We start from the raw sequence: 13508 nt of genomic DNA on the forward strand, positions 1-13508 counted from the left end.
GATCCAGTCTATTCCTTTCTTTGGATGGATGAGAGAACTGTGGTTTGGAGAGATTAAATTATGTTCTCAGGGACTCATATTAGTTGGTAGAGAGTTAGACTAAACTCTTGATTTCCATTTCTAGTCTGTGTTTTTTACAATACTCTTACCCATTACAGGACTGAATTTCTCATGGGTTTTGCCAGGTTTGCTCAGTAGACCAATCTGAGCAAATAGGAGCAGTTATAACGTTTCTAACCTAATATTGGGCAAGAAAGACCTTTTAATTTCATTGAGACTTCTCAAAAATAAAGACTTAGTCATTTTTAAAAGGTGACTTAATATTGATAGGTGATAAACATGCATTCACAGCCTTAATACTTCTTTGTACTGATTGCAGAGTTGGCTCTGTTTGTTCTGAGAAGAATCACACAGAACTGACCTTGACGACCTTGGAAAACCAAGTGGATTTTCAAATAATATCTTACCATGTAGTATAGCACTGTGGCCTAGACTGAAGTAATGAAGTTAGGAAAAGTGTGTTTGACATACAATTTTTGGAAAATGGCAAGAGTATTGAAGTGTTTGCAATTTGGACTTGCTATTTTATTTGCTGTTTTAACTTTTTTGCTTCTTTTTCAAACCACTTCAAATTCATGTGGGAAGTACGTGATTAATCTAATTACCGCTTCCTTCCCTTTTGGGCCCATAAAATGAAAATCAAAAGAGATTGTGTATTTTCTTTAACATACATAATTATAGCTGGTATTTATTCAATATCCAATGAGTGTCCTGCACTGTGCTGAAATTTTTATGTGTATTTTAAAATTTATCATATAGCTCTATGGAAGAGAATGTCGTCTGTATTTTGCAGATGAAATTGATGTACAAAGAACTTGTTTGATGTTACATAGGCAGTAAGTAAAATATTGTATTCAAACACTGGCTCTTTAAAAAAAAAAAAATCCATCCCATTGCCTCTCAACATGAAGGTGTTAAAGAGACCCAATTCTAAAGGACCCAGAATTTACTGAACAAAGGGGTGGCTATTCACATTACAAAATGATTTAGTGAGAGATTTATTTTAAAAAGCAGATTTCCAGGGTGTCTACTCTCTGTCTTCTCTGGTCAAAAATGCAGAGGGAGCCGTCTCATCCTACAGCCATCTCTAGTTTTGGTCATCTAGCTTTGCCACTTATTGAGACAGGACTGCCCTCGGGTCAGTGGACTATCCCTGATCCAGCCATTGTCCTTTCTTTGCAAAGAATAAATAGTGAAGCATTGCCCGCAGTAGGTAAAGCTCTTGAGCTGAAAGAGGAAGTTGGTTAGGGATGGTAGGTGCCATGATGGCATGAGAGGCAACTCCTCTCAGTATCTAAATGGTTATTTAATGTATATGCAACCTTTAAGAATGTATCTATTATATAAAACAAGGAATATAGGTGTTAGTTTCAAACTCTGTACATTATAGTTTATCTTTGTTAATTCTTTAGAAGGTAGTTATTACTCAGAGTCGCAAATCCATCTTTGTTTAAATATTTAATCTTTAATATTTATGTGCCTATTAGTGATCTTGAATATCCTGTTGTTACATTTTAGATTGCGTCATCATGTGACCCAGTCTTAGATTATTAATTCCATTTTGAGGATATTGCCACGGTTCAAGTGGAAGTTAGGGTTTTTTTTTTTTTCGTGTCTGTGTGTGAATGTGTTTAGGATTTCAAATGGATGGCTACAATTCTTCATCACACTTGTTTCTCTCAAATAATTTTCTTTTATAAAGAAAATATAATGCTCATATTAGTCATGCTATTTAGTTATTTTTATGGATCATTTTATAAAAATAGTGGTTTATAAAGGTTATTGCTACATCAGGGGTGTGCAATTATCTGGGTAGGGAGAGTTCTATTTTTGTGCTTCTCATAGAGCTTCATTTAATTCACAGCTGAAAGTGATCACCATGTGATTAGAAATGTCTCAGTGTTAATACTTGCTGCCAGATTTTTTTCCTATTCTAATTTTATGTTTTTAGTTAACTGTTTTCTAAGTTGATCGTAAAACACTGTGATGCAGGAATAGATAAAATAATGAAGGTGTTATTAAAAGTAAAGTGACTTTTTTTTCTAAATTATGGGCTTATTCAGCTTGTTAGGGTAGAGTCAACCAGAACTAAGTCCTAAAAAATTATTTTCTTATGTATATTTTGTATATGAGAAAGGATTTTCATTCTTGTTTTTGTATTTAATATTCATAATAAGGAGTCAGTAAACTTTTCCTCTAAAATGCCAGATAATAGTAAATATTTCGAGGCTTTGTGAGCCATATGGTCTCTCTTCCTAAACTACTCAACTCTTCCATTCCATTATAGCATGGAAGCTGCCATAGACAATATGGCATGAACTTGGCTGTGTTTCCAAAACACTTTCTTTGTAGGTGCTGAATTTTAATTTAATATAATTTTCTTGTGTCATTAAATATTATTCTTTTGTTTTTTCCAATCACTAAATAATATAAAAACCATTTTTAGCTCATGGGCATAAAAACAGGTTATGGGGGTGCCTGGGTAGCTCAATCAGTTAAACTCTGGATTTTGGCTCAGGTCATGATTTCAGCTCATGAGTTCAAGCCCCACATCAGGCTCTGTGCTGACAGTGTGGAGCCTACCTGGGATTCATTTTTTCTCTCTCTCTCTCCGCCTCCCTCCCTCTCCCTCTTGCTCTTTCTCTCCCTCTCCCTCTCTCTAAAATAAATAAACTTTAACAGTTTAAAGAAACAAAACAAAACAAAAACAGGTTATGGTCTAGACTTGCCTGAAAGGCTGTGGTTTGCTGAACTTTGTTCATAATAATCCTGTGAAACTTTGCTGATGGCCTTCTGTTTTTTCCCCTTTCTTTTAACATTATTTTATGTTTTGCTTAATTTGGTACTTAATCATGCTTTTGTTGTTAATATATATGTAACATTTAAGTTTTAACAGTTAAAAAATTTTTAATGATTTTTATTAAGTTTTAAGCTATGGAGGGTATGGTCTATAATATTGGCCTTTTTAACACCTTGCACATTTATAAAATGGCCTTTTTAACACCTTGCACATATATAAAAGTTATATAGGTTCAATAGGTATTTGGGAGAGATGAAAAGGAATAATATCTGTTGTCCAATATTTGAAGGAATGTTGTGTAGATTGTTTCATTTCACTCATTCATTCATTTATTAAACATACATTCCAGGATGGTTCTCTTTCATTACAGAGTATAAGTAATAGGGAGGAAAAACTCACCTCAGAATGTGGGGATAAGAGAAAGGAGAGAAAGAAGCTCTTATCATGTTCTTTGTGTCATGGTATATACTGTGGTCAGTGGTATAGACAGTCCTTCATTTAACCTTTACAAATCATTTAGGTATGTATTTCTTTACTGATTTTGTAGACGAAGAAACTTAGACAAAATATCTTCAGCTTAGAGAAGTGAATGATGGAGTAGGATTTGAACTGAGATGATGATATTTCTGTATACTTTTTATACTAAGGAATATTCGATTAGCTAGTCTGCCTTACACATTAGCTTCTTAGATGTTACAACAAGTTTTTTGTGTGTGTGTGTTTTTTGTTTTTTTTTTGCTATGACTACAACTTTTCACACATATCTTAGATGACCAAGAACAAAGACTTTTTTTTTAAAGAAATGGTGAAATGTTGAAGAACTCTAAGCTAAAGTTTCAGATTCTTTGACTATATGATTACAAAAGGCTTTACTTTTATTTATTCATTAAAAAAATTTTTTTAATGTTCATTTATTTTTGAGAGAGAGAGAGAGAGAGATAGATTGCTTGCACACACGCGATAAAGAGGAACAAAGAGAGAGGGAGACACAGAATCCAAAGTAGGCTCTAGGCTCTGAGCTGTCAGCACAGAGCCCGACGTGGGGTTTGAACCCACAAACCACGAGATCATGACCTGAACCGAAGTCACACACTCAACTGACTGAGCCACCCAGGCGCCCCAGGGCTTTGCTTTTAAATGACATTTCTCTTTTGTGTTTGTACTTCTCTTTAAAAATGTTGTTTTACAAAAGCAATTTAGAATTGTACAATGAAATACGATTGAGGAATATACATAAAGTTTCTGTCAAACTGTATGTTTAGCAGAAATCAGTGATTAAATCAAATTTTGACCTGGTCATTTCAACTAATTTGCTTGAAAGAAATTGAAGATGGGGGCTCTAGGGTGGCTCAGTGGGTCAAGCATCTGGCTTGGGCTCAGGTCATGATCTTGCGGTTCGTAGGTTGAGCCCTGCGTTGGGCTGTGTACTGACAGCTCAGAGCCTGGAGCCTGCTTCAGATCTGTGTCTCCCTCTCTCTCTATCCCTCTCCCCCTTGCGCTCTCTCTCTCAAAAATAAATCAATATTTTAAGAAATTGAAAAACCCAGAAATTGGAGATTGAGTAAAGGTAGGTTAAATAAAGGTAAAAAAGTAAATGAAGAACACTTTTGATAGAGTAAACAATTGTGGGTTTCTTTCTTGACTCAACAAGCATCTTTACTGCTATGGGGAGCTCAGATGAGTAAGAGAAATGGACAGTGATAGAGACATGTATGAGGTGTTGTGGGAGCATAGGAGGGATGTGTAATCAAGCTGGAGTGGATGGAGGAAGAGATTCCCAGAGGCCCCACCTCCTGAGAAGATGTCTGAATTTTTCCTTTTCTCCCTTTATTGGCTTTAAAATAATTGAAATGTGCATAGTTATTGCAAATTCTAAACAGTCCAGAAGTATAAGTGGTAAAAAGAGTAAATCCTATTTACGCTTTCTGCTCTCCAATCCTTATTTTTCAAAGTTATAGTTAAGAGATTGGTAAATATGCTTCCAGATTTTTGCCTATGCATAAACCAAGAGATTTTTTTCCTCCACAAAATTGGGTTCACACTATATATAATTTTGTAAGTTGCTTTTTCCCATATGTAATAGTCTAGCATGTATGTTTCTATCTCAGTAGATAGAGATCAATCAATCTCATTTAAAAACTTGCTGCCTCACACAATGGGATGGATGTACCATCATTTGTTTACATTATTTCCTATTGTTGGACATGTAGGTTTTCAACTTGTTACAAACAATATCTTTGTGCAGTTATGTTTGTTTTCTTTTATGCATTAAATTTTACATGATAAGTAGCATATATAGGCAGGTGAAGGGAGTTAAGGTTAATGTGAGGAGAAAATGTTTTCTAGGAGAAGGGAACAATATATAATGTGAAAACACTGCTGAAGAAAATGACACTTTTAGTTAGGGGAGAAGCATTTCTGTTTCTCTGCTGTGGAAGTACAGTACCTCTTGTTTTCTTGAACTTTAAACTGTTATGCTAGAGTATTTTATTTTGTGGAATAGGCATCTCTTTACTGAATAATTTATAGTTGTATACAATTTTCTTATTTTGGAGATTAAAAACTATTTTCCAGTAAATGTTACCAGATGGAGAAGTAGAATCACAAGCTGATAAAAATGGTTATTTCGGGGGCGGGGGGCATCTGGGTAGCTTAGTCGGTTAAGTGTCCGACTTATTCAGCTCAGGTCATGATCTCACAATTCATGAGTTTGAGCCCTGCTTCGGGCTCTGTGCTGACAGCTCAGACCTGGAGCCTGCTTCGGATTCTGTGTCTTCCTCCCTACCCCTTCTCCACTTGTGCTCTGTCTCTGTCTCTCTCTCTCAAAAATAAATAAATACTAAAAAAAAAAATGATTATTTGGATGTTACACAGAGTTTAAGTGAGTAGTTCTGGAAATAGAACTTTTATCTTAGCTATCTTTTTCTTAGTCCTGGTGTCTAATTGAGAATTTCTTACACAGAGTTCGAAATAACTTTCTGGGTGGTTAGTCCCCCACCGCTGTCCATTTGAAATACATTTAGGTTAATCCATAAAATAACTGCTGGGAAGTTGCTAGTTTTTCAAGTAGGTATGTGACAATGTGATACATGGCTTAAAGTAGATGACTTGTGTTTTGTTATATCTTAACTCTTAAATGTAAATTCTTATTACCCTTCAAAAGTTTTAGTTGCTGTTGTTTTGTTCCAAATTTCCATTTTTGGAAGTTGCTTATAGTGTGTGGTATCAAGTACTAACTAAGTTTTATAGAAATCAGAAGATTTCTTAAAAATACATTGGAAACAAAATTGTTCATTAAACAAGGCTGACATCTTTCTGAACTATTTATAAAAGTAAAAATTTTTCTTTTCTGGTCGTCAGGGATGCTCTGTTGTGGTTAGATGTGTTTTGTTAAATAGAAATCTGAGTCTTCAAAACACTAACCCAGCAATTGCACTACTAGGCATTATCCGAGGGATACAGGTGTGCTGTTTCGAAGGGACACATGTACCCCACGTTTATAGAAGCACTATCAGCAATAGCCAAAGTATGGAAAGAGCCCAAATGTCCATCGATGGATGAATGGATAAAGAAGATGTGGTGTATATATACAATGGAGTATTACTCGGCAATCAAAAAGAACGAAATCTTGCCATTTGCAACTACGTGGATGGAATTGGAGGTTATTGTGTTAAGTGAAATTAGTCAGTCAGAGAAAGACAAAAATCCTATGACTTCACTCATATGAGGACTTTAAGAGACAAAACAAATGACCATAAGGGAAGGGAAACAAAAATAATATAAAAACAGGGAGGGGGACAAAACAGAAGAGACTCATAAATATGGAGAACAAACTGAGGGTTACTGGAGGGGTTGTGGGAGGCGGGGTGGGCTAAATGGGTAAGGGGCACTAAGGAATCTAGTCCTGAAATCATTATTGCACTATATGGTAACTAATTTGGATGTAAATTTAAAAAAATTAAAAATTAAATAAAAAAAAAGAAGTCTAAGTCTTTGTTAAAGCTCAACTTTTAGAATTTCTTCCTCATTAAAAAAAAATCAAAACACATGCTAAATACTTCTAATTAGTGTTATTAATATGAATAATAGTCAGTCAGCCTAATGTTTTCTCTCATTACCTTAAACAATAATTATATTATCTATTCTATGTTTATGAAATGTTTATACTTCATCCTAAGGTAATTATCAATGTGAAGTGTAATTTTTCAGCATTCATATCTTTTGACATTTAGAGTTATTTTTCAGCAATAAAGTATATATTTAAACAAATGATCTTAGGGGGCAGGGGAAACCTGGAAGGTGGTTGTGGGGAAGGACTGGTGGGAGGTGGGGGGCACTTAAAAAATAATGAACACATGATAACTTACTTCATATTTACTTTTTCTAGGGCTGCTTTGGAAGAAGTAGAAGGAGATGTGGCAGAATTGGAACTAAAACTTGATAAGGTGAATTTTACGTAAAATTTTTTTTTAAAGCATTAATCTTGTTTTCTGTAAATAATGATTTGTGCCTTTAATACTAGGTGGTTCATGTTACTTTTATCTCTTTGACGGTAAATGTCATTATTCCAGTTTTACACATGAGGAAATTGAGGCTATAGACATCAAATAGCTTGCTGAAAATCTGAGTGCCAGAGCAAGACTTTGACCAGTAGCTGACTGCAAAGCTAACTAGATATCCTTTATATTGTTGGAACTTTGTTTTCTTCTTTTCCATCAAAAAGATTGCATGTATCTTTTTGATGCTTAATGGTTTTCATACATAGCCTGACCATTCTTGTTTATAAATGTGGGTTTGGATACATTAAACATAAATAAAATTTAAAATATTGATTCCATTTTTAAAGCTAATGCCATAAATATTTAGTGTATATTTAATAATTGATATTAAATGGTTATATTCTATGTAAGGGTAAAATGTATATTGATTTCTATCTTCTGTATTAATTATTGATAATCTTTTTTGTCTCTACCCAAGCAACATTGCTATATAGCAGGCAGCAATATGAGAATGAGTAAGACATGGCATCTGATTTCAAGTAACCATTGTTTAGTGAAATAATCTCTTAAAATTTATAGAGTTAAATCAGATGCACATACTCGAAATACTTTTTCTGAAAATAACTTCCTACTTGTTTGTTATTGTAAATTGTATTACTACATAAAGCAGTGCTTCTCAAACTTCACTGTGCATAGGGATTACCTGGGGATCTTGTAAAAATACAGATCCTGATTCAGTAAGTCTGGGGTATCTGAGATTCTGTGTTTCTAATGAGATTCCAGGTGATGCCAATGCTGTTGTTGTCCCATGGACTGCACTTTTATAGCAAGGATATAAAACACATACTAGTTAAACTAAAGGTTTTCCAATGTTTTGAAATCATGAAATGTATGTATATAATGTAAACAGTGTAGAAACCATATAAAGTAATAGTATTAGTTATGTATTTAAAACCAAAAGTTTAGAAAATGTTTACTAATAGCTTATTTTTGTGTACTACTCTATAGTTTTCAAAACACTTTGATATGCAGTATATTTATTTTTTTTAATGTTTATTTATTTATTTTTGAGAGAGAGAGCACGAGTGGGAGAGGGGCAGAGAGAGAGAGGGGGACACAGAATCCCAAGCAGGCTCCAGGCTCTGAGCTGTCAGCAGAGCCTGACGTAGGGCTTGAACTCATGAACTGTGAGCCCGAGTCTGATGCTTAACCAGAGCCACCCAGGTGCCCCAATATTTTTTTTGATTTTTACAATAATTCTGTGAGTTAGGTAAGACAAGTGCCACTATTCTTATTTTATAGATGAGGATACCAAAGCCCAGAAAGTGAAGGGGACTTGTTTCAAATCAGAGTTAGAAGAGGCAGAACCAGGGTTAGGATTCATATGTTTTTATTCTTAGTTCACTGCTTTTTTTTTTTTCTTTTAAATATTTTTACTTTTTATTTTTTTATTATTTTTTTTTCAACGTTTTTTATTTATTTTTGGGACAGAGAGAGACAGAGCATGAACGGGGGAGGGGCAGAGAGAGAGGGAGACACAGAATCGGAAACAGGCTCCAGGCTCCGAGCCATCAGCCCAGAGCCCGACGCGGGGCTCGAACTCCCGGACCATGAGATCGTGACCTGGCTGAAGTCGGACGCTTAACCGACTGCGCCACCCAGGTGCCCCTACTTTTTAAAATTTACATCCAAATTAGTTAGCATATAGTGCAACAATGATTTCAGGACTAGATTCCTCAGTGCCCCGTACCCATTTAGCTCATGCCCCCTCCCACAACCCTTCCAGTAACCCTCAGTTTGTTCTCCATATTTATGAGTGTCTCTTGTTTTGTCCCCCTCCCTGTTTTTATATCATTTTTGTTTCCCTTCCCTCATGTTCATCTCTTTTGTCTCTTAAAGGCCGGCATTTACACTACTAAGCATTTATCCACGGGCTACAGGTGTGCTGTTTTGAAGGGACACATGCACCCACATGTTTAGTGCTCTTTTTGTTCAGTGCTCTTTTTGTGCACCACTGTACTTCTGGGTCTGTGTTGGGATAGCTCATGCCACTTGGATATTTATTTTAAGGAACACAAGTGTCTAGGCAAGTGTTTTTTTAAAAAATTACTGTTACAATTCTTGGTGAGGATAGTTTCAAAAATTTTATTTTCTCTTTAAAATTATATATATGGGATTATTATTGTTATTTTACCCAGAGGTATTACATGTATTTTAAGCACTCTCTGAAACAAAGTTTCAAACCTTTCGGGTAGGCAACAAAAGATGTAGTCTTGATTTTCTGGTAGATTTATGAAAGAGTATGTAGAAAGGCGAGGCTTTGTAAAGAATCCCAGAGTAGATTATTATGGGTATCTATTCTTTTTGGGTAGAACTGCATGTAAATCATATGAAACATTTGTATGTTTGGGGGTATCCTCAAAATTTAAAGCATCCAAACAGAATCCACTAACAGCATTTTTGTTACTGATTTTGCTTTTATGAGCAGCTCTCTCCTGCCTTTATATCAAATTTGGTTGGGGTTGAGAGACTGGTAGAACCTTAAAACAAAAAGATTCAAATTTAAAACAAGTTATCAAAGTATTGGCAATTAATACTAAGGTGTCTAAGCCCTTTCTAGAGTATTCATTACCCAAAGGGCTAATAAGAGCATCATAGAAATTTTGACATTTTAAAAACTATTATCTTTCACCTGAATAGACGTTCTAGTTACTTTTATATTTCTCTAGCTTAAGATCTTGATTTCTTGTAAAACGTACTTCTCCCGAATTCTTAAGCTATTATCTATCATTTTACTTTAGAATTTTGAGGCGTTAGCATAGAGAAGAGAACCTGAGAGGAGCAAGAAATGGTGTTATTGAAGGTGGTGGCATTGAACGACTTGTGGAGGGGAGGGGTTGCCCAAGATTAGTTCAGTGATTTCATAACTTTGTGCAGGGCAAGTTCCACCTGTAATATCATTGTAAATCATGCCATCAACAGGTTAAACTAGCTTGATGACTTAGCTTATATTTATTTGGTTTGTAATATATGCTACCAATAGTTAATACTCCTTGTGGAAACTAATGCTTCACGAGTGGCATTGTTCTGCTGGGTCCAATTATTTATCCATTTTGCCAGGTATTCTGGCATTGACAGAACTGTGGAGTATCACAGTGGCCATCTAGATGTAATCTCTGTATCTCTTGCATCTTTTTACTGGAATGCTTGCTCCCTTTTTGTTAAGCAGATACTTTTTATTTTTTATTTTATTTAAAAATTTGTTAATGTCTATTTGTTTTTGAGAGAGAGGGAGGGAGGGAGGGAGAGAGAGAGAGACAGAGAGACAGAGAGAGAGAGAGAGAATATGAATGAGCAGGGGAGGGGCAGAGAGAGAGGGAGAAACAGAATCTGAAGCAGCTCCAGGCTCTGAGCTGTCAGCAGAACCTGACGCAGGGCTCAAACCCACAGACCACGAGATCATGACCTGAGCCAAAGTCGGATGCTTAACCGACTGAGCCACCCAGGAACCCCAAGCAGATACTTTTTAAATCACAGTTTAAGTACTACCAAACTTAGTTTCTTTTTCTTGTATTGCATTCTTTCTTTCACACATTTCCATTGAAATTATTATAATATTATCATAGTCTTTGGATTGTAGCATGGTTTAATAGTTAAGAACACAAAGCTTGGAGTAAGGCTGCCTGCGTTTGAATCTGGCTCTACCACTTACTTATGACCTTGGGCAAGTTCCTCAACCTTACTAGGCCTCAGTTTCTTCATCTCCAAAGTGGATAAAATTGGAGTATCTGTCTCATAGAGTTATTAGTAAGGTTATATAGGTAAAATGTTTTAATATATGTTAAATGCTTAATATGGTTCTTAGCACATGGTAAATTCTAAATAAATGTTAATGATGGTATCTCTTCAACAAATCATTAGCTTCTTGAAGACAGATTATCTTTGAAGGATAAAAAAACCCCTCATTTGATGTGCATTTACTGTGTATCAAGTGGTAAATTTTACTTGTATCTCCAACTGTCACAACAATGTTGCACAGTTAGCATTATACCCAATTTGCACATGAAAAAAAATGAGACTTAGGCTGTTACTTACTCCAGGACAGTCAGCAAATAACTTGTTTATATTCTCATCATTTGGAAAAGCACCTATGACATACTTATCACTTAGTGAAATCTTCCCTCTTTGTAGACTTAGATTATTCATTTATACCTGTCATCAGGGTCCTCTGCTAAGTCAAAGTATCAAGTCAGTCCTTCTTCCTCAGTGGGTGCAGTGTAAGTATGGTTCAGCAGTATGACAATTCCATAGTCTCTCCAGCTCCTGTGATAGTGACCTCTATTCTAATTCCGATACCTGTTTTCATGGCCATAGCTATGCCTTACCTTTCAGAGTTCTCATCTCGGAAATCTGGAATGCTGATCTCTTACTTTCTTACTGGAGTCTCCAGTCCTTCCAGTTCTCATTTCACTCCTGCTTCTGTTCTTCAAGCTTAGCCAGCCCTCTCGTCTTTCAGGTTATAAACTTCTGATATTTTAGACCCCTTTTAAACTTACTGCCCTTTCAGTGCATTTGGGGGGGGGTAATTTTTGGAGATAAAATTCACTTAACATAAAATTCATCTTTTAAAGTGTACAATTCAGTGTTCTCAGTGTATTCACAGTATTGTGCTACCCTCACCAGTGTCTAACTCCGGAGCATTTCCATTACCCTAGAGAGAAATCCTGTGCCTGTTAGCAGTCACTCCCAGTTTTCCTCTCCGTACATCCTCTGGAAGCCACTAATCTATATTCTGTCGCTATGGATTTGCGTATTTTGAACATTTCATATAAGTGGAATCATAATTTGGCCTTTTGTGACTGGCATCTTTTCACTTACCATGTGTTTTTAAGGTTCATCTGCCCAGGTTGTAACCTGTTCCAGTATTTCTTTTTTTTTTTTCTTTTAATTTTTTTTTAACGTTTATTCATTTTTGAGAGACAGAACATGAGCGGGGAAGGGGCAGAGAGAGGGAGACACAGAATCTGAAACAGGCTCCAGGCTCCGAGCCGTCAGCACAGAGCCCGATGCGGGGTTCGAACTCGCGGACCGTGAGATCCTGACCTGAGCCAAAGTCGGACACTCAACCGACTGAGCCACCCAGGCACCCTTTTTATGACTGAATACTATGCCTTTGTATGGGTATACCACATTTTGTTTATTCATTCATTATTTGATGGACATTTGGGTTGTTTGCATTTTTTAGCTAATATGAATAATACTGCTATGAACACTTTCAGTCTGTTCTTAATTTTATTCCGTCGTTATTTTTCTTCTGGAGGCGTTCATTATCCTTCCATGACACCTACTCTACAGAATTCTTACTATATTAGTCTAACAATTTATATTCTCTGTGTCATATCTGGGCTATAAAGCCCTACAGGAGAAGTTACACAACTATTTCGTGAAACCAACTGGTGGAGCTACACATTCCTGGAATTCTTGATGCAAAGCAAATTTTCCAAGACTCATTCACGTTATCTTATTATCTTTAACAGCTATTTTACTTCCCTGTTTTCTCAACATTTATCACTGTGTTCTTTCTTAGTAGATGACTTTGACTCTGTCTTCTTTTTGGTGGGAACACATTTATTTCTTGCTCCTAATCTAGAAATTTATTTATTTAAAAAAATTTTTAAAGTCTTCATTCATTTTTGGGAGACAGAGAGAGACACAGTGTGAGCGGGGGAGGGGCAGAGAGAGGGGAATCACAGGATCTGAAGTAGGCTCTAGGCCCTGAGCTGTCAGCACAGAGCCCCAGCAGGGCTCAAACCCATGAAAGATCATGATCTGAGCTGAAGTCAGACACTTAACCGAGTGAGTCACCCAGGTGCCTCTAATCTAGAAATTTAGAATCTGTTCTTCTCTTTTCCCACTTTGCCTCCCATTTGAATGATAAAAGTGTTCCTTTTCCTATGTAATTCCAAACTCTTAATTTCTTAGGAATTTGCTTTAGCCACTTTTGTTTTTCCTCTATCACCTCTTTATTTTAAGTAGAAAGTGTTCAAGTTTCCCTTGAACAAAAACAAAACAAAACAAGACACACAAACCAAAAGCAAACAAGAAAACTCTGACAAGGAAACATAAATGTTTAGTAATTACCATGTGCC

General features: G+C 35.9%; 1 protein-coding gene across 6 annotated transcripts in view; it reads left to right on the forward strand.

Annotated features, from left to right (window-relative positions):
* Positions 1-13508, forward strand: part of ACAP2 (ArfGAP with coiled-coil, ankyrin repeat and PH domains 2) — a 148696-nt gene that overhangs the window by 48334 nt on the left and 86854 nt on the right. For 5 of the 6 annotated variants that reach the window (XM_027061155.2, XM_053221034.1, XM_027061157.2 and 2 more), the window contains exon 2: positions 7248-7305. In XM_027061155.2, coding sequence (XP_026916956.1) covers positions 7248-7305 — 58 coding nt within the window. Of the gene's footprint in view, positions 1-7247; positions 7306-11873; positions 12875-13508 lie in introns of those variants that run through there. The other variant, XM_053221036.1, reaches the window with a different exon arrangement.

Source organism: Acinonyx jubatus, chromosome C2 (genome assembly GCF_027475565.1).
Source record: "Acinonyx jubatus isolate Ajub_Pintada_27869175 chromosome C2, VMU_Ajub_asm_v1.0, whole genome shotgun sequence".
Lineage (NCBI taxonomy): Eukaryota > Metazoa > Chordata > Mammalia > Carnivora > Felidae > Acinonyx > Acinonyx jubatus.